Source organism: Xyrauchen texanus, chromosome 22 (genome assembly GCF_025860055.1).
Source record: "Xyrauchen texanus isolate HMW12.3.18 chromosome 22, RBS_HiC_50CHRs, whole genome shotgun sequence".
Taxonomy (NCBI): Eukaryota; Metazoa; Chordata; class Actinopteri; order Cypriniformes; family Catostomidae; genus Xyrauchen; species Xyrauchen texanus.
This window is the reverse complement of record NC_068297.1, coordinates 2,037,674-2,062,467: the sequence shown is the minus strand read 5'-3', so window position 1 is coordinate 2,062,467 and position 24,794 is coordinate 2,037,674. Positions and strand designations below refer to the sequence as shown.

The following is a 24,794-nucleotide window of genomic DNA, read 5'->3' as shown; positions in this document are numbered from 1 at the left end:
TAGGTTAGGGTTAGTTTGGTTAGGTTTATTTTGGTTAGGGTTAGTTTGGTTAGGTTTAGCTTGGTTAGGGTTAGTTAGGTTAAGGTTAGTTTGGTTAGGTTTAGCTTGGTTAGGGTTAGTTAGGTTAGGGTTAGTTTGGTTAGGGTTAGTTAAAATTAGGGTTAGTTTGGTTAGGTTTAGTTAGGTTAGGGTTAGTTAGGTTAGGTTTATTTTGGTTAGGGTTCATTAGGTTAGTGTTAGTTAGGTTCGGGTTAGTTTGGTTAGGGTTAGTTAGGTTAGGGTTAGGGTTAGTTTGGTTAGGGTTAGTTAGGTTAGGGTTAGTTAGGTTAGGGTTAGTTTGGTTAGGGTTCATTAGGTTAGTGTTAGTTAGGTTAGGGTTAGTTTGGTTAGGTTTATTTTGGTTAGGGTTAGTTAGGTTAGGATTAGTTTGGTTAGGTTTATTTTGGTTAGGGTTAGTTAGGTTAGGGTTAGGGTTAGTTTGGTTAGGGTTAGTTAAAATTAGGGTTAGTTTGGTTAGGTTTAGTTAGGTTAAGGTTAGTTAGGTTAGGGTTAGTTAGGCTAGGGTTAGTTAGGGTTAGGCCCTAATGACCCAAGTGTGAACACTCCACATGTGCTATGTCTCTGCGGTAATGTGCTCATCAAGCCACGTGATAAGATGCTCGGATTGACATCCCATATGCGGATGCAACTGATTCTGTCACATATCCATCTGTAACCCGCTCTCACTCCCCTGAGTTCTAGTCACACACACCTGCAGCTCATCACGTCATATGGACAGGAACTTAAACATCCCTCTCAGTCGGCGTCTAGTCTTGTTGTAGGTACCTTGGGCTCTTTTGCTCTGACACAGTGGCAAACTGCTCCTCTGTGTATCACCAACCTGTTTATCATCGACCTGGTCAGGATTTGCAAGATTGGTGACTTAGAATATTCTGATTGTATGGCATGTCGGCTCACCTGTATTAATCTCACCTGTTTATTGATGAAGTGCTCTAGATTTACAAGATTAGTGATCAATGTGGAGCATGAGTTACCCATGTATATATCCTTACCTGAGTGAAATTTACCAGTTATATATCGCCCCGCTCTGTATGTGCGGGAAACATGCCTTTAAGAACACTGTATGTAATTCATGTCTTGATACACAGACGTGCTCCCCAGTTTATGGAAGGAACTTACCTTAAGGCCTGTCTGAAGCTTAAGTTTCCTGTTTTGGCAAGTGCCACATAGGAATGAATGATTTATGGATCTGTGCCCTCTGCCATTGTTCTATGTTTAACCAACAAATGTGTTGTTAGACTTTATACCTTACCTGAATACCCTGCTCTCACTAGTTACCTGTTTCTCCTTACCTGTGTTTTGTGAAATAAACTCCAACATCTAGGTTCATCACAGCTCCCGTGTTGGCGTGTCATTACAGATTCGTCCTCCACCACCTGGATTTAGGTGAGTCACTATGCCATCACGAGGACTTAGAGTGCATTGGGAATTGGGCATTCCAAATCGGGGAGAAAAAAAACTAAAGCAACATGATTTGAGGTATCATTCATGTCCATAGCACAAATAGCATTGGACTTTAATGGATTGAAATGTACTACTTTGCTCTCTAACCCCTAATTTAAAGCAATAATAACTTGCCTCAGCTAACACCACAAAAAAACAGTCATGCCGTTTTTTAAAATGTAATTAAACCGCTCTTGTCCTTATATAACTTGTGATTCACCCAAGTTTTGATTCATGGATTGTCCCTAGGGTGGGTTTACAAAAACGGGGCATCATTTGAGGCTTTGGCATTTGTGTTTACTTAAAACAACCTCTGAGTTGGCGGGAAATGTCCCTATTTCACCTCTGATTATGCCACCCGCACAATGACATCAAAACCAGAGTGGTCTTCCTGAGAGGCCGACAGCATAAACAAGACCAAAGCGGATTCTGGGTGTCTGCATCCTAAATTCAAAACTGTTTGGATGTTGGGATCAGTGTTTGAATTATGACATTTCAGTCATGACAACTCCTGTCATGACTATTTAGCATGTGTTTGTGGGTATGACATATATTGGTCTTGGCAGACTAGATCTGCTACGCTGCTGTTGCTGCTGCAGAGCATGTACAGATACTTGCTACTGCTAGAACACACACTGAGTTAAAAAAAACAAGCAAGGAAGCTGTACATTTGCATAACACAAAACAAAAAATAACACCCCAAACAAGCAGATCTACCACCAAGACTTGTGCACTGCTGCTGCGCCGAAGAGCCATGTGCATCAAATGTACACTAGAGTTGCTAGGTATGCCTTGGCCTGCTTGGTCGATTGGCATAAAGATAATGAAGCCTGGGGCTACTCAGCAGAATGGTTTAAACTGCCTAAAGTGGACCTGAAAAGCCTAGAGCCTTTTTAACTAGTGACTTAGACCAGCTATGTGTGGATATATTTAAACGAATGACCTAAGATAGCGATATATGCCTGTGCCTGATTTGGCTATTGCTTACCTTGATAAAGACGCACATCTGTGTGTCATGGACAAAGCAGACCTCATTGTGCAAGCTGGTAGAAGAAAAAGCCCCAGCAACCACCTGAGCAAATAGCATTTTCAGAGAAAACTCACAACACGAGTACATGACTTACTTGCAAAGACTTAGGCAAAGAGAGAGTATGCACGTTCACTGTCTACCCAGTGGTGGTGGCGTAGTGGTCTAAAGCACTAAACTGTTAAGCAGAAGTTTTCGGTTCGATCCCCACAGCCACCACCATTGTGTCCTTGAGTAAGGCACTTAACTCCAGGTTGCTCCGGGAGGATTGTCCCTGTAATAAGTACACTTTAAGTCGCTTTGGATAAAAGCATCTGCCAAATGCATAAATGTACCCAATCACACGTCAAAGGACCACTACGTTAGCCTACTGGCTTGACATTTCACATGTGAGCTGATTGGCTAACAGATAAGAAGTTCAAAGTACCCATCGGCTTGTCCTATTCAGAGTTGCATGCCTGAACTTTGTCATTCCCAAATGGGAACTGCAACGCTCAATGCCAACGCCAAGTGTCGATTTGATCTCCACATGAATACAGATGTCTTGCTTTGATTTTAGTGTTGACATCACCAACGTAATGATATGTACCGCTGATGCGAGTGGAAGCCCCTTTTTAGGGCTAATTCACTAAACAGTTGAGGCACTTTTGCAGGTTATTGCCACTCGAAAAATGTCCCACATCAATAGCAATGAATTCCCGACTAAATAAAAACACCATGTACTGTAAACAAAGTCAGCCTCTAGGCAATACTGCCGAAATATTCAGAGGGCAACCAGGAGATGTCATTACAAAACTTGGCACCAGATGTGGTTGGAAAGTAAGTCAAACTAAATGTCAGTAACTACAAAATAACCTGTAATGAATCTTATCACCAGCTGCTGCCTCCGTCGCAAGAATACGATGCCCTGTTGAGTTCTGTCAATCCCACTTGAAAGTGTGTACTTGGTTCGTATGTGTTGTCAAAGAATGGCAATTAATTACAAATCATCGGCATTGTGACGGCTTGTACAGCATGTTTCAGAATAACTTATATCTGTCATCGAAGTGTCTATTTATAGTGTCTATTTATAGATTTCTCAGTATCACATGCAAGCTTAAACAGATGAAATGTAGGATATTAAAGGAGAATGTCTGACATACGCTGACATGTGTTTGATGAAATACAAAAGCAGACTACAGCACATCATGGCAGAGGTTAAACACATCATAATTCCACACGTCCTCTCCGAGCTGAACTATGAAAGAAAAATGTTTGGCAAGACATTTGCAATTAAACTCATTACATGAGTGATTGCATTCAGAACATCTGTCATCACATACCATTGATTTCTATATGTACATCATACCAACTACATACACAATAATATGTAGATATGAAATAATAGTATTTGGACAATGTAGTCATGTCTTGTTTTTTTATAGTTTGTTATCTATTGCAATGCAATTCTTATATTGTAAATTGTGACTCAACTGTCTAAATTCTTATTTAAAATAATAATAATAGTAATTATGATAGTATGTACTGTTTAAGCGTGAAGTATGTCTATATTTGGATTATTTCTCCTGCAAAGTAAATAACTGATTGAATTGAATCACTAATCACGTTATTGTAAATATGCATACATATATGGACATACAGATTTCCATACCTCTCTTACTGGTGTTGTGTTGTTGTCTGTGTTTTCCAGTCGGCTGTGTTTACTCCCCTGTGTTCTCATCTGAACAGGGTTTTGCTCACTGACTGTGAACAGGCAAACCTTGTTGATTCCACCCCAAAAACACTTCATTTTCAAGGCTCTTGCTTTTCTCCAACTACATGATGCACGTAGTGTTAGGAGCTACTCTAAACCCAACACAAGTTTACATTAAGTATCTGTCAGGGGCTGGAAATCTTAATAATCTTAAATGTACACAAAGATAAATAATTACAGAATTACTTTAAAATAACACTCTTTCCTGTTATTTTTTGACAAACATCAGTCTGTGTATCCTTAAAAATAGCTCATATTTCTCACCTACTGTTATTATGAGGGGTGGTGGTGTAGTGGGCTAAAGCATATAACTGTTAATCAGAAGGTCACTGGTTCGATCCCCACAGTCACCACCATTGTGTCCTTGAGCAAGGCACTTAACTCCAGGTTGCTCCGGGGGGGGGATTGTCCCTGTAATAAGTGCACTGTAAGTCGCTTTGGATAAAAGCATCTGCCAAATGCATAAATGCAAATGCAATGCATAAATGTATTATTTTTGCTATAAGACTGCACTTTATTGGCAATGCCCTGACGTACTGTAACTTAACTGCAGTGCGGGCTTTTATAATGCACATAATCAGATTACAGTTCAATTGTTATGGATTACATGCATTCTTCATTACATCATCAGCCAGCCAAAGGCAACAGCTAGTGTGTTATTTACTTATTATTCTCCTAAATTTAAATGAGCAGTCTAAACGGTCTGTAAGTTACATATTTTATGTAACATCTAGCCATGTGTGCATGTACAGTAGCTACGGATCGATACACTACATAGGAAGTGCTAAACACAATCCACCAATACACACAGGGCATTTCCGTTTCCGTGAATTTAGTTTCTAAATGAATACACAAATAAAGGGCAAACTGTTTGTATTTGCACCCTTCATCGAAAATAATGTATTTGATTCAAGCCCTCGTCCACCTGTCAATAATCTGTAAAAATGCACTTTGCACACAAACATTTCAGAGGTGTCGGTCACATGCAAATGCACTTCAACCCGTGCTTCAGAAATAGCCTTTTTTTTAGGTTAAGGCCACACCTTCTTATCAACAATTTTTTGGATGTCCAAACCATGCATTTCAACATCCTATCCAGAGACATGCTCTCATTATTGATTTCAACCTGGATAATAAAAAGTCCATTGCCTATTTCTACTCCCCTAAACAACAGTTCTTTTAAAATGACAAATACAAGCATGTTGTTGTTGTCTTTTATCTTAAGTAGCATAACATTACCTTTTCAAGTTTGATTGTATGTTCACTAATGTTAAATGAAAGAAGTGTTAATTGCTAGGCTACTTATACATTTAATATTAATGATTAGATTTTCATTAAAATATTAAATGGGTAATCCAAAAGTAATCCCAAAGTAATCAGGTTTTATTACTTTAAAGTGAAATCTTAAAGATTACATAACATATTGCATGATAAATTGTGTCATTTGCAATCGTTTCAGCAGTAATCAACCCAGCACTGTTTATCTGTAACTCATTAATATGGAAATTGGTTGATTTCAGATATCTATGGAAGTTCTAGCGGGAAGACTAGCAGCTGTACATCATCGCACCATTAGCTGGGTAACTCCTAGCCAATCACATGTAAGCCGTTGCTTTATAAGTCTGCTCACAATCACATTGCTGTTTCATTGTGCTAACACTGCAACCTCCTCCACCCCACCACCACATGTTGAGCCCTGTCCAGCACGGGGGTAGGCTCCTCGCCCCTGCCTCCTATCTCCGGCAGGATATGACGGTTCCGGGTACAACTCCCTCGGACCGCCGGACGGGGCCTACGCCAAAGAGAGAGACATTACTTCCTGTTTTACATTTAACAAATAAATGGCATCTTAAACTTCACTCAAGCCTGCGTGTCTTCCCGATAGAAATAATGTTATTGAAATTAACAATAAAGCATTTTGATATATCTTAAATGACTCCAATTTACTGATATCTGAAATACCAAATCTGAGATTTTGAAATACGGTTACAGATTAAAAAAAGGTTTTAATTCAGTTGCTGAATTGTCATGAATGGATATTTGTATAAGCAATAATGTTGTGATTGATAGAAAAAAGTATAATGTTTACCAGTTAGAAGATCAGAGCTGAAATATCATTGGAATTCCAATTAGTCGGTAATTAATTATAGTAAATGCATTTTGAACGGGAGTGAATGACAGATAATTGTAACATTTTACTAGTGAAAAAGCACTTACAGATATCAATAATTATGCTTTTTTTTTGTGGAAAATTTGAAAATCCATTTTTAATATCAAGAATGCGTATTTCCGCGAGTAATAGTGTCACTTTTGATATCAGGAATGATTGTTTTTACTAGTGTAAATGTATTTACTGATATAAAAATGCACTTTCACTACTAGTAATTCATTTTCTGATATCAATAATTAGTATAGTGAAAAAGTAATAGTTCATATCTATAATTCATATTCTGCATGTCATTAAATGTTAAAATGGCTTGCCATAGGGGGGTCTGGGTATCTCAGCGAGTATTGACGCTGACCATCACACCTGGAGTCGTGAGTTTGAATCCAGGTCGTTCTGAGTGACTCCAGCCAGGTCTCCCAAGCAACCAAATTGGCCCGGTTGCTAGGGAGGGTAGAGTCACATGGGGTAACCTCCTCGTGGTCGCTATAATGTGGTTCTCTCAGTGAGTTGTGCGTGGATGCCGCGGAGAATAGCGTGAAGCCTCTACACGCTCTACATCTCTGCGGTAACTTGCTCAACAAGTCACGTGATAAGATGCATGGATTGACGGTCTCAGACGCGGAGGCAACTGAGATTCGTCCTCCGCCACCCGGATTGAGGCGAGTCACTACGCCACCACGAGGACTTGGAGCGCATTGGGAATTGGGTGTTCCAAATTGGAGAGAAAAGGGGAGAAAAAGACAACTGAATGTGACATTGTCAGCGACTAGCGTCAGGGATACTTGAGCGGAACAGAACACCAGCTCTTCTGATGCCAGGCCCACGCTCCTGAAACACTTCAGAGCGAATCAAGTGCCCTAAAGAAGGGACAGTAATTGAGCAATGACGTGTTTGTGAAGAATCCCACTTTACAGAGCTGGTAGATGAATCAATCACTGTTGATGCTGTGAGATTTTCACTCGTTTATCCTTCTAAATCGGTCCTCCTCTGTGCCTGAGTAGCACTGACTCATGTCTCTGGTGTCTCTATTGCCCAATAGACTCCAGAGTTCTTTGAAAGGGAAGCTGAGAGTCGCTACTTCAGTATTTACTCAGGCGAGCACTCCACAAGTGCGTGCTCTTCAAAGCTTTGTGTTGCGTCTCTGCAGTTGGTGTAGCACTGTAAGCGACGAATTAAACTACTAACATTTATTTTTTATTTATTTATTATAATATTTACTGTCTCCTGATGGTTACACCATTTAGACATTTTTTTTATTTTAACACCCAGAAATTATTAAAATGACTTTGAGGTAATTTGAGGTGTATTATTTAAGCAATTGCTTTTTTTGTGTGTAGTAAATTGCATTTTTAATGTATTTTTGAATCACTGAAAAAAGTGTGTCACATCTTTGAGACAAAGACGTCTTAACAGGAGAATGTCACGAAACCTGTCAAGAAGATGTTGAAACCCTAAAATTAAAAGAACAAAATAAGAAAATGAATCACGGAAATAAACATGTATCATTTTGGTAACACTGTCAAAATGATTCGGAGGTGAAACACATTATTTGATAAATATATTTAATACAATTAAAGGTGCGTTCACACTGCCAGCGACTGTGTCGCTGCAGGTCGCCAGTGGCTGGCGGTTAGGTTGCTAGTGGGCGTTCCCACTACTGGTTGCCTAGTAACGTTTATAAATGACATTCACGGATGCCATTCCATTGCTGTTGACATCAAATCAGTTTTCTTGCAGCTAAAAACAAACATTTTGGAGGGAAAAGACTAAATATAAATGGAATCAGTACATAAAATGCTTTATATCAAAGATGAACGAGAAACAAGGCGTGCTGTTTGCCGTAGCGGCTGTTTATCTGCAGGGTCCACAAAACCATTCAATCTCGGAGATAGCATGGCGAGTACCACCGGCTGGTGCAAGAGCTGCGGCTGGATGAAGTCTGATTCAAGTCAAGTCAAGTCAAATCAAGTCAAGTCAAATGGAACGTTCCTCCAGGACCATTCCAGCAGTACTTCAGGCATGAAAGGACCCAGTTTGATGAGCAGCTGCAGAGGGTGAGTCCCCTGATCTTTACGTTACTGCAGGAGCTGAGAGAGAGAGAAGGATCACGTGAGCTCTCCCGTCTTCTCTCGTATTGGCTGTCGCGCTCGTAAGTCGCTCTTCATTTGAATAAAGTTAAACTTGTCTCAACTTTGTCGCGTCGCTGGACACGAACACATCTGATCGCCAATGGTCGCGACATTTCGTGTCATCAAAAGTCGCTGTGCTCTCACTGAAAATGAATGGGAGGTGTCGCTGTCTCCTGCGATGTCGCAGGCGGTGTGAACGCAGCTTAAGAACTCTTATCAATAATATCTAAAATATACTTAAAAAATCTAAAACTAAAAGATTCAGATTAAATTGTTTAATTAATGAACAAATGTAATTTAATTCATCCTTTCGGACCCTCATAATGAACAGTACACATATTTACACAGGAAACATTTCCTCTTTTATCAGCACTCAGATAAGAATCATGCAATAGTGTATCAACAGTGAACTTACTGTTCCTTTATTTGGAAAAGAACGGAAATAACAACAGAAATAAAAAGAATAACAGATCAGTGACTGAGTTTTACAAATTCAATTTGTTAAGGACATAATTACTGTTCTATTAATTGTCTACTTTGTAATCGCACATGTCAGATTTGTGTAACATACTGTAGGTTGCACTTCTAATGGAGAAAATCAATAGCAACTTTAACATTTTATATAAGACTTGCCATTTTGCTTTGTGCTGAAATAGTTTACTTTATTAGATGCGTTGAATAAAAAGGGAAGATGTCATAAGAACACTGAAAGTCAAATATTTGCCAAAGTTTGGTTGATATTACAGCTAAAATCTCAAAGTTTCACCCGTTTTGCCTTGTAAATTGTTCAATGCTATGCATGCATTAACTCATAATGCTATATGTGTGAACATTTGCACTGCTACATAATCACATTTGAGATCACATTTGTGGGTAAGAAATCATAATTCAATGCATGTCAAAATATCATCTACTGTCAACGTTTTTCTTCTTAAACATCCTTCTCAATTTAGAAGATTTATACAAAAATAACGAGAACTAGATATATCCATCAATGTTGTGCATAAAATAGATACCGATTCAACAGACGAGATCGTACATGTTCATGAAACATTGAAGTTTTTAGCTGTTGCTCATGTACTTCTGTGTGATGCGTTGATTGTTGACAAAGACGGGATCAACCGTGGCCACTTTGGCAGCAATGAACGCGTGTATGCAGTGAAGAACCGCCGTCAGATTAGCAAACTCCAGCTCCTGTCCGTACGGTCATCGGGAATGGAAAAAAAAAAACACTTAAAAACACTTATTGGACAAGCATTCACGTTTGCATACTTGCGTAGAGTAACTTTCTGGTATAGAATTGTATAAGCATATAATTATTATTAACATGGTATTATATTGTAACACTTTACCCTGCCTGGTCTCATGAACATTACATGATCATGGCATTTTTAGTTTTTTTGGCAAAAAGGAATTACACACCGTATTACATTTTTGGCCGTAATTTCCCAGTGAAATGTCCAGCGGGGGGCGCCAAAAGCGAGTGAAATGTTGTCGTAATCAGACAAGGTTTTTAAGGAATATTAGATGGAGTTTGTATTGAGTAAAACGAACCTCCCTAACCTAAAACTTTAAATATACCTAACCAATAGTGATCTAAAATCAAATGAGAGGTGAACAAAACCAACATTCTTACCCATAACAACATCTAAACCTAACAGTCCTAAACCTAGTGTCCAAAAACCAAATGTGAAAACGTCTAGGTTACGTATGTAACCTCTGTTCCCTGATGGAGGGAACAAGACGTTGTGTCGAAGAAGCGACACTAGGGGTCTCTCTTGAGCGCTGAATATACCTCTGATCCCCCCTCGCAGCTATTTGATTGGTTCCTCGGGCATGTGCACCTCTCACAGCTTAGCGGGTGGGCTCAACACAAGTCAAACACTGTCAACGTTTTTTACCACGCAAGTTACTCACATAGGAATAAGTGTGTAAATGTAGGGGAGTCTGTTATAAAAGCATTAAAGTGTACCGCTTTTCAAACGATGGGTTGGAGTATAAGTGGTTTGATATCCTAACACAGCAGTGTGTGAGTAATATTTGTACTCATGATTGTGTAAGTGAATAAAGTGCAGTTGTTGTAGCACCTCCTAGTGTTCATTTCACCAGGAAACTGCGCCGAAAAGCAGATCGGGGAAAATAGAATTCCGTTTGCAAAGATTTTGTTATAGTAACAAACATTCCAAGAGGAGAAAATTAATTTGTTAGTTCAGGATAGCTAATGCATTTACTAATGTTCACAAATGAAACCTTTTTCTAAAGTGTTACCAATTATATAAATGTTAACTTTTAGTGACAAGTAAACATAATGACAAACCTTCATTTCGATCTGTTTATTTTCAGAATTCTGGAATAAGAGTTTCACTCTCGTCTTTCCGTCATCAGAGGAACCCTTGAGCTGGGAGAACTTGTATTTCCAAATTATTTTCTGTGGCGAAGCAGGTGAAGAATATATCAGACCAAGTGGACAAACGTGCAAATGCTGTCAGACTTTAAAATATTATATAAATTATTACACTGGTAGCCAAAAGTTTGGAATAATGTACAGATTTTGCTGCTTCAGAAGGAAATCGGTACTTTAATTCACCAAAGTGGCATTCAGGACATTACTGATGTAAAACACAGCACCATCGCTATTCAAAAAAAAGTCATTTTTTATCCAATCTAGACAGTAGCCACCACTCCAACACCTTATCCATGAGCAATCATGCTAAATTGCTAATTTGGTAATAGAAAATCACTTGCCATTATATCAAACACAGTTGAAAGATAGTTGGTTCATTAAAATACGCTTAACATTGTCTTTGTATTTGTTTTTGAGTTGCCACAGTAGACAATAGACTGGCGTATCTTAACCGCTAGGCCCCGGCGTAGAGCCGGGCCTAGGAAGGTGACGACTACCCCCCACAGGAAGCTAATGACCCCCGCCTCATGGTCTGGCTCTAAGAGCCCTAGGAAGGCCCCCAAGCGCCCCTGAGATGGACGACCCAGGGAGGAAGACGTCCACTGGAACCGTGGCGATGGTATCCAGAACCCTCCATCCCCCGGTGGAGGGCCGGGAGGAGCATCTTGTATTTGCTTTTGTTTTGTTTTGGCTGCACACCAAGGGGCTTCTGTACCCACATTTTCAATAAAAGAAAATGTGGGTCACACTCACTCCCTGGGTCACACATTATCATGATGTGATAATGACATTATCACGACAGCCAGACACCGAACACTCACGGCCAGGACACTACGAACGTGGGCCCCCCATCTTCATGCGCCCGACCGTGGCACACTCTCACCTTTAAGGGAAGTTGGCATTAGCATCCTGAATTACTTTGATAATTGGCTAATTGTAGCTCACGTTCAAGATCTGTTGTGTACGCACAGGGATCTGGTGCTCGAGCACCTCAGCTAGTTTGGGCTTCGGGTCAACTGGAAAAGAGCAAGCTCTCCCCGGTTCAGAGCATCTCTTTTCTTGGGGGTGGAGTTAGACACAGTCTCTATGAAAAAGCGCCTCACGGGCGATCACACGCCATCAGTGCTGAACTGCCTGAAGTCGTTCTGGTGGAGAACAGCGGTCCCACTGAAACAGTTTCAGAGGCTCCTGGGGCATGTGGCTTCCTCGGCGGCAGTCACTGGTTTCAGACTCGAGTCCTGAGTTGGGCATGGCACCACTGCACACATCGTATGCCCATCACGCCGAGTTGCCACCACTTGTTCAGCCCTTAGACAGACCTTGTATATCTGCAGGCAGGGGTTCCCTTACAGCAAGTGTCTAGGCACAGATACCTCCAAGCTAGGATGGGGCGCTGTGCGCAATGGGCATGCAGCTGCTGGCTCCTGGACAAGACAGCGAATGCGTTGGCATATCAACTGCCTTGAGGTGCTGGCGGTATTGCTGGCCCTGCTGAGGCTTTCACCATTAATCCAGGGCAAGCACGTGTGTGTCCGGACAGACAACACGGTGATGGTAGTGTATAGAAACCACCATGGTGGCTTACACTCACGTTGCATGTCACAACTCACCCGCCGTCTCCTCCTCTGGAGTCAGCAGCGACTGGCCCCGGGGGCAAGTATGCGTTCCCCCCAGTGAGCCTGCTTGCACAGACCTTGTGCAAGGTCAGGGAGGACGAGGAACAGGTCATCCTCGTGGCACCATACTGGCCCACCCAGACTTGGTTCTTGGAACTCACACTCCTTGTGACAGCCCCTCCCTGGCGAGGTCCTCTGAGGGAGGACCTCCACACTCAGGGATGGGGCACCATTTGGCACCCACGCCCAGACATCTGGAACCTCCATGTCTGGCCCCTGGAAGTGGTAGACACGATCACTCAGGCCAGGGCTCCCTCTAAGAGACAGCTATATACCTTGAAGGGGCATTTGTTTGCAAAGTGGGTTTCTTCCTGAGGGAAAGACCCCAGAGAGATGCGCAGTTGGGTTAGTGCTTTCCTTCCTGCAGGAGAGGCTGGAGGGGCGGCTGTCCCCCTCCACCTTAAAGGTGTATGTGCCCGCTATAGCCACATAGTAAGTCCCTGGGAAAACACAACCTGATCATCAGGTTCCTGAGAGGTGCCAGGAGGCTGAATCCTCCTAGGCACCACCTCTTTACCTTGTGGTATCTCTCCGTGGTCCTCCTGGGTCTATGGAGAGCCCCGTTTGAGCCTCTAGAATCAGTTGAGCTGCCCTCCTGACTGTGCTCATCTCTGTCAAGAGGGTTGGGGACCTGCAGGCATTCTCTGTCAGTGACATATGGGAGGCACATATACAAACTGTTGTAATTCCTACACCGTTCACCTGATTTGGATGTAAATATCCTCAAATTAAAGCTGCAGCTAAGTCTGCAGTTAAAGCACATTTTGTTTGTTTCATTTCAAATCCATTGTGGTGGTGTATAGAGCTAAAAAGATTAGAATTGTGTCGATGTCCCAATATTTATGGACCTGACTGTAGATACGTCTCCCGTGATATGAGAAACTGTGTGTCATTTTTTGCACCTGCTTTTAGGCACGCAGCAGCTTGTTTGCACCTGCACCGGCAGTCCATGTAACACAGTTCAGCTTGTAGTGGCATTTCAAATAGGGACCCCTAGTGTCACTACATCGACACCACGTCGAGTGAGTGACATATAGAGAATGTCTTGGTTAATGTTGTAACCTCCATTCTCTGATGGAGGGAACAAGATGTTGTGGCAAGAGGGACACAACGCTGTCCTACTAGAGTGAGTTAAACATCACAGACATCATGACCACCAATAGTAACAGGCGCTTTGGAATCTGCAACTTTCACACACTTTTCATTGCTGTGTAAATCACTGCTTGCTATTTTAACCAAGAACAAAACATGCCAAATTTAGAGTGCACAATTAATTTCACTTGTCAGCCCAGAAACAGTATGTGTTACTCTATTCATATTCATACAGCCGAACATATTCAGTTCTGAATGCTCATTAACAAGGTAATTCATGCTATGCAGTACCTTTGTAAATACTTTTGTAAATGATTATGACCGTGTTTTAATTGGACATTTTCAATAAAAGGGTCAAATAAAATCACAGAAAACAATGTTTCATGTATTCACCTGTGAAACGCTCTCGGAGCAGGAGAAGCCCGACTCAAAGTCGATTGTGAAGCTCAGGATCATCCCCAGACTGCTGCACATGTAGCTCTTCGACTGTTGATAGAAGTCACTGTTATGTATTGTTTTAGATAAACACTACAAAACATGATATCAATTCATTCATATTTAAATAGCTGAACAGTTTTAACAGTCCTTATCTCAATACACCAATGCTTTTATTTTTCCAAGAATGGGACAGGTTATTTTCAGTTGCTATAACAATGGCTGGCCAACACTTTCCTTGCAAGCAGAAAGCATTTATCTACAGTAGTCTAATCCACATTTAATGAACACTAGATTTTAATATTCACAAAAGAAAATTATGAGTGATGCCTGCTTGTGCAAAACAACTAATTAGTCCTTGGTTTGTACACTAACATACATGTTGTTTTTGGACATGTTATGATGGTAATACCATGTTTAATGGACATATACAACATTAATACCAAGTTTAATGGGCATAGTACTGTGGTAATACTATATTTTTGACATACACCATGGTAATGCTATGTTTTTTCCCACATTCACCAGGGTAATATCACGTGTTTTGGACAAACAATAGTAATACCATATTTTTTGAACATTTACTTTTGTAATACCATTTTTTATGTGCATAATACTATGGTAATACCATGTATTTTGGACATTTACAATGGTACCATGTTTTAAGAGGACATATACAGTTGCAATATTTTTGCAAATATCATAGTAATGCCATATTCATTTCACCCATGTTTATACCATGTGTTTATTTTTTACATTTGTCATAGTAAAACCGTAATATTCAGGCATGGTAATACCATTTTGTTTTTGCAAAATATGTTTTTTTGTTTACATGTACCACGTATTTTGGACATATAACATGGTGACACCATACTTTTGCAAGTATATTGTGGAAATATCATTTTGTTGACACATACAATGGCAAAACCATGTTTTTATGTTGACGTGTCATGTTAACAAAATTGTATTTCCATGATATGGATGTTTTTTTTTTTTATCATATTACCTTAATAATTCCATGTCTTGAGACATATACCATGGTAATACCATCTTTATGGTGATGGAGTACTTCTTTGGTAAGAGTATTTGGCCTTATAAACACTCCCAAACCCTTGCGTTGTTCACCTGGCCTCTCTGTTTTCACTGCCATATTAATTGAAGGATTTTGTTCAAATCAGGTAACAATGACAGATTAAAAAAGGTTTGAGTTAATGGACTGACTGAGGGAAAGACTGATGTAACAGAGAGAGTCTCATTGTTTTGTCCACTAGAATTAGATTCTCAGAAAGTTTGTGTTTTTAGATCATGTGATTATAATGACAACACATCAACATTCACAACACGCTGTTGCTCAAAATCACATTATCTTACAGTGAATGAGCTACAGTCGAGTTCCTGACACTTCAACTGCTGCAAATGATTCTGTTCTGTTCTATTCTATTATGTTCTGTTCTATTCTATTATTTTCTGTTCTATTTGATTATGTTCTGTTCTATTATATTCTATTTTGTTCCGTTCTATTCTATTATGTTCTGTTCTATTCTATTATGTTATTTTCTATTCTATTCTATTATGTTCTGTTCTATTCTATTATGTTCTATTGTATTCTATTATGTTCTATTCTATTATGTTCTGTTCTATTCTATTATGTTCTATTCTATTATGTTCTATTCTATTCTCTTATGTTCTCTGGACAGTCTTTTCTTAGTTAACAGGACTGAAAGTGCTTTTGAGGACAAAGCAAAAATCTAACCAATAAACCCAGAATTCTATTCTATTCTAGTGTATTGTGACATTTGGCTGATGATTAATTGTCAGACAAATAATAGCGATTCTGATGATTAATCCTCTTTTCAGGGCTTTCACAATTAATCGTCAAATAAATTGTCATATTTCTTGAGGTGCATGTGTGCTTCATACATCTTAAGAAGTCTTTTTTTCCAATTCAAATATATAAATACAATAATATCAATATCAAAATATTCTAAATACGTAAAATATGTCTCTCTTTTTGGCCAACTTTATTTATGGTCAATTTTACATTTACATTTACATTTACATTTACATTTACATTTACATTTACATTGTTGTTTTTGGATCTCATAAAAAATATATATATTTTATTTTTAATAAAAATATTATATAAAATGTTTATTTTTATTATATTTATTTTTATATTATATTATATTATTATATTATGCAATAGTAAGATATTTCTGTCCTAATTTCTTCACTTTCATATGCTCTTTAATTTAACCCATGAGCCCTTATTTAAAACCTTTGATATTTTGTTTCATAATTGTATCACTCCAGAGAAACAGAGTAAGCTGCATCTCCTCTGTGTCACTGTCATTAACACTGCGTATATAAACCCCCTATGACCTGTTATATTTGCCATCACACAACTGTTTCAATTGAAGTCGGAGCACTTTGCGTTCTCTCTCAAAGTTTATATTCGTCTGTTTATATTTTCGCTGCAGTTTGGCGCTTGACAAGCACTTCACACGCTCTTCTAGACAGCAGCTGCTCCGGTTAACGTCCACAATGCTGCTCAGAGATGCTCGGGAGTTCAACTGAATGACACACTAATTGCATGGTGTTCACAGCATTTATATCTTCCCTTAAAATTCCCTTATTTGGGCATTAAGATGTGATTGGAATTTGAAGTGCACAATAATCGAGGTTAGACCAAATAATCGCGATCAGGCGTTTATTTAATAATCACGACAGGCCTAGTTGGGACCATGCCACATTTAAATGTATTCATATGCAAAGAAATCATCACTAAGTCTCAGCATCAAACCAACTAATGTCCCATCTGTTTTGAACCTTTGTACTTAAATATGCATGACATGTAAAAGTCATATTCACATTATTACAGTTAGCGGTTCAATTAAGCATGAGCAGGAGAGATTTTTGGATGCCAGCAGTCACATTTTGGTTCTGCAGCATCATCAGCTGATCTGCCGAGCTGGAGAAGAAACCATTAATATTCGTCAACACAGCACTGACTAATACAGGAGCAGAGTGTGAATTATTTTCACAAGCCCTGTCAGGATTTCTCCAGGGTCCTTATTATTCTTGTGCATTAAACTCACCTGTACAGTCCATAGAAGTGTGGGCACTAATGTACACACTGACATCTGAATGTAAACACAGCAGAACACGCACGCACAGTTTTCCATGCGTATGTGATTACTGGATAAATAGTTTTTGCAAGACATTGCACTCATAAACAACAGTGTCTTTCTAAATAACAGTGTACGTGCATTACTTTTTAAGAATTCATTCAATCCCGTGACCTTTTCAGGCGGGGACATCATGTGCTACAGTTCAGATGAAACATCAAATAGGCGCTGGTGCTCCTGCCAATGTCCCACTTATTGTTCCTCCATTTCTTCAGTCCAATTAGACTTTCTTGATACCACATGCTAGTTGATGTTCTGTTGCAGGTACATCAGGACTCCTCCCACTGAAACTTCCCGTGCCCCGTTTCCTGCTCTCTCATTGGCTGTAGGTCAACGCTGCAGTTGTATTCAGTCAAAACATATTTCACATTGCACGATTTGGAGTTGCAGACGGATCCAGATATTTAACATTCTAGAAATCTCGCTGACATCGGCGACACGTCGGCGCTTCTCTCAAATCGCGTCTTTGATAGTTCATACATTGCGTTTGTCGCTCACGGGAGCGAGCTCCAATTTGCCCTTGATTTCAGGCTTTTGTTGGCGATCTCCACAAAACTGTCGGCGAGAGAAAATCGGGCTTAAAATCACATAGTGTAAACTCGGCATTAGGCAACTACTAACGAATCCTTACAATTTCTTTGTGAGAGTGTGTTCTTTTTTCATTCGTTTTCACTCTTTGACTGTTTTAGATTTTTTTCTGCATTATCTACTTTCAGTTTAGTTCGTTTTTATTTTTAGTTTAAGTATTATGTATTTTATGGCTGCAAAAGCTAAAGCGATGATATAAATATAATTTAATTATGTTTAACATCATAAAAATATCTCAGGACAGTCTAACTGCTTCATGTCTAATGAAGGTGGATTGTAAAGGTTTGCAAAATCTATATAATATAGTGTGAATTAAAAACGTAAACTTTTATTTTATTTTACTTAGTTTTGGAGTCATGCAAAAAGTACTTAAGATTAGTTTCAGTTTTTACAGCCATCTTAGTTTTTATTTAATTTCAATGAAAAGAAATGTTTTTGTTTTCGTTAAAGCTTCACTGTGTAACGTTTGGCCCTCTAGTGGCTGAAGAATAAAACTGCAAGTTACTTCTGGAGGCATATTGTTAATTATGCGAGTTGGGCTTCGGCTCCACTAGTCATATCAGATAATGTCAAATGGTGGAAACTATTATAACGTAGCTAGCAGGCAAATCGACTAATGTAGTATCTGGTTTAGAAATTGCCGATGTTACCAGCACAAAGTAAATTTTTTTCCATTGTCCTTCCTCGAAAATTACATTGAAAGCACTGCAGTACCACAATCCATAATAAAATGCCTTATTAGAGTGGCTAACGTTATCTAACAAACTATTGCGCTAAGAGAGCGACCTGGCTCACTATCGGATCATGCTTGCTGCTGACAGGGGGTCGTTACACTGAGGGAGTGTTCGAGCCGGTGGCACTGGAGCCCCATGTCAAACGGCAACCGGAAGGAACGGCTAAGGGCCGAGGACCACTCGATGATGTATCTGGGGTCGGCGAGCTCCTCTCCTCTCTCTGCTTTCTCTCTCCCTTTTGTTTCCCACCCCCTTTTCCCTTTCTCCTCTCTTTCACCTGTTCAGCCTCCCAGGCACTCACAGGTCGGATCCGGAGACCGGAGTCACCCTTCGACCCTCCCTCCCTAGAAATTGGGGGGGGTGTCACAGGCCGGGGAAATCACCCACCCTGAGTTCGGCGATGGGGGTATGGGGTGAGCAGGGCGGAGCCGAGCAGTGTCAGGGCAGTGAGTGATCCAGTGAGGGGAGGTGGGAGTATTTAAGGAGAAGAGACAGCGGCAGACAGGAGAGGGATGCACAAAGCTTGTGTGTTTTTGTTCCTTTGTACACTGAAAAGTGCTATTAAATGTCTATGTGTTTTTCAAGCCGGTCCCAGCTTCCTCCTTTGCCATCATTAATTGTAACATATCCATTTTGCCAGGTTAGTGATGACATTTTTGGAATATGAGATAACGTTGTTCATTGCATTAAAAGTTCTCTACCCTAAATCTTAAACTTAACCAAATCGATAGCGTAAGTAAAAGCCAATGTGAGATGAAAACACAATCTCGTAATTTTGTGGTGCTTCTAGGACACTTTGGGTTCACGTGTGGGCTCAGGTGTGCTCTTCAGTACTAGTATCCCGCTCCTGTACATCGCAAGTGCAACACTCTATCAGTTTGCAAAAATGCAGGGATAGTAACATGATTCTATGAGCAATGGATGTAATACTATCTGTGCTCCCATCACAAGTGGAGCGGATTCAAGCTCTGACGGTGTTTGTCACAGAAAGCATCTGCTGGAGCTGAAGTGCAGGTTTGTTGTTGCTTTCACAGATGTACTGTCGTTTTTAGAGATGCATGAAATTCCACTGCCAAGGAACAGGAACGCCACCAAAGTGGATTTGCAGTGTTTACTGTCGCCTGGTGTGAGCGTTACCCGTCGCATGTAAAGCGCAGACTACATGGTAAATGGTAAATGGTCTGCACTTATATAGCGCTTTTTTTAACCTTAGAGGTTACCAAAGCTCTTTACACTGTGTCCCAATCACCCATTCACACACACACTCACTCACACACCAATGATGGCAGAGCTGCCATGCAAGACGCTATCCTGCCATTGGGAGCAACTTGGGGTTCAGTGTCTTGCCCAAGGACACGTCGGCATGTGGGGTCGTGTGGGTGATTGGCAGCCGACCCGCTCTACCAACTGAGCCACGGCCGCTAATTGGAGAGCTTCTCCCAAGGGATTTCAAAAACACATATTGAGGATTGAGGATTCCCTTGTCAAGTAAAGTTAAGCAATGGTGGTGGCATGCAAAGTCCACATGCAGGTATTTAATTACCTGCTGGTGTATCATCACAACATCATAATAACATATACAATAAAACACTTCCCAAATTAAAGAAAATCGCCTTTCTTCATATCTCCACAATATATGTATGATCACATGATTTGTGATGACCTGTCCATTCATTTTTATTGGTTCAAGTTTATGAACTTACACTATATTATTAACAAGAAAACTCTGTCATTGTTACATTTATGCACTTGGCAGATGCTTTTATCCAAAGCGACTTACAGAGCACTTATTACAGGGACAATCCCCCCGGAGCAACCTGGAGTTAAGTGTCTTACTCAAGGACACAATGGTGGTGGCTGTGGGGATCGAACCAGCAACCTTCTGATTACCAGTTATGTGCTTTAGCCCACCACTCCAACAACTCGTCCACATGTTGTTCCAAACGCTATCTCTTAAAGGTCTGAAACATATTCTGGAAATCAGGGTGGGCATTATGGCTAAAAAAATTATATCTCAATATTTTTCAGCTTATTAACGATATTCAATATATCTGGAGAATTAAGTTGTGTTTTTCTATTAACTAATTGAAGCAGGTTAATTAAAGATTTTTACCTCTGGAACGACTATTGCGATCCATTGGTCATGATGAAGTGTTATTGGTTTGAACATACCCCAAACCCTCTGTGTTAAACGTATTAACATTGAAATATTTTTCGGTTTTCTACAGATGCAGGAAATGCATGGACGTCTGCAGTTTTTCTTATTGGCTTGACGGTGTGAATTACGACAAACCCGTCTAAAATATCAGTTCATATGCACCGAGAGAGCGTTACGGTTTTCATTCTGCACCCCATATCAAATGTGGGCATTTACTGCAGTTATTATGCATGTTAAAAACATGCCTTAGGAGCTATTCCTTTAAACGGGAACACAATTGGACCCAGAGAAATCGTGATCCTGAACTCCCGCTGACTTCCTCACACGAATGCTCTCCATATAAAATAATATGATTCTAAAATCTTTCACACTCTTCCATAAAACTGTTGCACTGCCTTCCTAGTATGCACTGCGTGGAATTTTGGGAGATTTTGCATGTTGCACTTTCAGTGTCTCAGAACTACAGTGATTTAAATCATCTCTGACAGCTTCTTTCTATTGTATTATTTATAAATGTCTCTGGTTAAGGTGAGCAGGTAATGCAGCTCGCGGGCTTCAGAGCATGGCGAAATCGTAAGGATTTGTACGGCTTTTCTGAATTTTGCCAATTTGTATGATATCGTACAACTGCACTTGTATGAATACGTACGACTTTCACTACAGCCAATGACGTCCCTGGACATCGTTTTCATCTAATACACAACAATAACTTGCTTTTATCGCACACAACAGCTTCCTTTCATGTTTACACACTCTACTGATTGGTGAAGTTTAGATAAGGGGTTTGGGTACGTGCTTAATATTAATAAGCATGTCCTTAACGCCTCATGCACGAAACTTCTGCATTAGACATCCGGCCATTTGCATGTGATGAAATCGTACACATTCATACCAAATGGACAACTCGTAAATTATGTACGAATTTTCATGAGATCAGGTTGCACATTTCATTAGAAAAGAATCAGCCCTTCCCAAATAACCATTTGTTATTAATAAAATTGTCACATGACCACTAGTCAAATTCGATGTCATAACCTCATGCCATTTCAGTCGGGGCGTTTGACAACTAGTATTAGCTGATAAATGCCTTCTCTGTGGACTTTCCTCGCTCAATTAGCCTCAAAGTTGACATTAGTTCTCTGTTTGTTCAAGATTGTGATATCTTTAGTGGAATATGATGTGCAATTTATCCAGAGAGCAGCTAATCTGCTCCACTAAGCCAAAGTATGAATGAATCACGTGGCTACAGCTGATGAAACAGCGCTGAGAGGACTCACGCTGCTAGCAGACCGCTAAACCTCCATAATACTCATGAGCCATAAATAAATATCCAAAAGTAATGCGCACTTGTGTGCTGGATATGCGTCTTGGATACAGGGTTATACAGATATCGTTGAAACTTGCTCTGTTGGCGAGCTGTAATACGATGCTCACTGGTTCACCCCGGGTGGTATTTAAGGCGACTTAACAGTGAGTAACGTGAGTCTCCGGAGCTGCTGAAAGCTAAATCCCCCTTCATCCCATGAACTTATGTTAGCATGCACTTCATAATAGCCACCCTGCAGGACTTCATACAGACACCAGTGATGCGTCAGACCTTTGTGCAGTCGAGGTAATTTAACGGCTCAGTGAGGAGAGGTCTCTCAGAATGGGCTCTTCAGAGAAATGTAATTAAAGCAATAATAACGTTTGAAATGCACAATATCAGACACTGAATGCAGGCGGAGCGCGCTACTGGTGTCGCATGCAATGCTGAGAGATGCAGAAATCAACAGTTCACTTGTCAATAAAAATCAATGTGTATATAATCTCTTTCAAGTCTCATTTCAACCCTCTAATATCTGGTGTTAACAACAGTGAATGGAACTTCAAAGTCGTTTTTAACACTTTTTAATCCAAATGTTACATCCAAACCGCCATGTGTGATTGTCTATGACCCTTAGCCATAATTTCATCTTACTGTGCTCTTTATATGTCATATCCAACTGTGCATACTTCACATCTATGGTCTTCACATCTAGCACCAAGCAAAAAGATGACCGCTTCAGTATTACTTTAGTAAAGCCATTGTTAATTGTATCAAAGCATGGAACTCATTTCCTAAAATAAAAAGGAAATGGGGCATCTGGGCCGAGGACTGCCTTGAGCGCAGTTTGGGTATGTGTTGGTTCTGCTTGAGGTATTAAAAAACCTATTTCCATTTTTGGAAAAATCCAAGTTTCAACGGTGAGACCCCTTAAATGGTCTGAAACTGTTCACACTACATACACACAAAAAGAAAAAGTAGGGATGTCCCGATACTGTTTTCAGTTTACTTCATTAAGACGAACTACAGCTCAGTTGGAGTTTTAGGGGTTACAATTATAGTGAAGATTGGTGCTTGTGCTTAGGTTGAGGATAGACTTTTACGTTCAAGTCATGTTTGATTTAGGTGCTAATTAGATCTGTGACAAGGAGGAGGGCGGGTCCGGGCCGTGACTATGCACGTCCGGCCCCCAATTGGGCTAATCAGCCAAGGAGAGGGACAAGTGCAGCGGGATGTGGCAGTTTGAGAGAGAGAGCCTCATGCAGCTGCCGCATCCCGCTGCACTTGTCGCTCTCCTCGGCTGATTAGCCGGACGTGCATAGTAGCGTCCCAGACCCTCCCTCCTCCTTGTCACAGAGCTCCATAAACAGTTTGAGCTAAATTGAAAGTGCAAAAGTCCTTTCACTTGCTCACATGGAATATAATAATGATTAATAAAATAAATTAAATTGGACCAAAATAAGAAATTCAGCGAGTATTGATGCTGACTATCACACCTGGAGTCGCAAGTTTGAATCCAGGGCATGCTGAGTGACTCCAGTCAGGTGAATTGTGCGCTCCAAATTGGGAGAAAAGGGGAGAAAAAAACGGGTAATTCCACAACAACAGTTTATTTCAATTTCATCATCAGACTAGCACATGGCATTTACGTAATAACATTTGTATTTCAGATTGTATCGCAGCGAGAGTTCAAGTGCATGAGCGCAGTATTGGTATCGGGACATCCCTAGGAAAATAATAAAAAAATACAAACCTTCAGGGCAACAAACATTTGATATCATTGCATTATTTGTGCCCTCCCTTCTTCATGTTTTGAAAGTTTATCCAACCCTTTGATTTAACACCAGTACTCACTCGGACTCGTTGTACCTCGATGAACATGGCTCTCTGAAAGGCTTTCTCCCACAGCACGAGTTCAGATCCGAGCTCAACGCTGTAGCAGAAACTCTGACCATGACCCACCAGCACATTGAAGCAGAAGGGTTCGCTGTCCCGCAGCTCACCGTCCTGCTGCACGCCCACATAAAACTTTGGCTGAATCCAGCAGTCTTCTGCTATCCACAACTAGACGACAGTAAAGAGATACACTTGAGAACCGTGTAGAGTCAAATAAAACCATGTCTCACAATGTAAACACTCTCACAATGTGAAACGGGGGTTTCTTATTTAATTTGTCAACTAACAATCTCCGACAGTGTCTGTGCATGCATCACAGGAGATTTATACCATTTTTGGCAAGTCATTTTCAGCATATCTCAAGTTCTGTTTTGTGTTCAACAGAATTTTGTGCAGGAAATAAAAATCAACCCCTGATGTTTCAAAAGTATAGCCACAATTTGTGTTAACATGATTTTAGCGTAATAAAATCACTTAATACAGTTATAGCAACTTTTACAACTTCAACAAACCTGACAACCTAAAATGAGTTTTAACAGAACATTTAATGTAAGTGCTTTTATAAGATTATAAGCTTCACATTTCTGCATTTTAACCCTCCATAAATTGACCCCACTGACTTCCATTGTAAGTGCCTCGCTGTAACCTGTGACCTTAATTGTTCTATAAACTTGATATAAGATTATGAAATCATTCTTATTTCTGTAGAATAATGATCACAATAAAATCATGAATGTA

At 40.2% G+C, this 24,794-nt stretch overlaps 1 protein-coding gene across 1 annotated transcript in view; it reads right to left on the bottom strand.

Moving 5' to 3' along the window:
• Positions 1-9,034: 9,034 nt before the first annotated feature.
• Positions 9,035-24,794, bottom strand: part of LOC127662756 (gamma-2-syntrophin-like) — a 76,208-nt gene continuing 60,448 nt past the window's right edge. Inside the window, exons 14-17 of the mRNA XM_052154062.1 lie at positions 24,015-24,224; positions 14,145-14,237; positions 10,897-11,007; positions 9,035-9,773 (exon numbers count right to left, since the gene is read on the bottom strand). Coding sequence (XP_052010022.1) covers positions 9,642-9,773; positions 10,897-11,007; positions 14,145-14,237; positions 24,015-24,224 — 546 coding nt within the window. The 3' untranslated portion in view covers positions 9,035-9,641. The remainder of the gene's footprint in view (positions 9,774-10,896; positions 11,008-14,144; positions 14,238-24,014; positions 24,225-24,794) is intronic.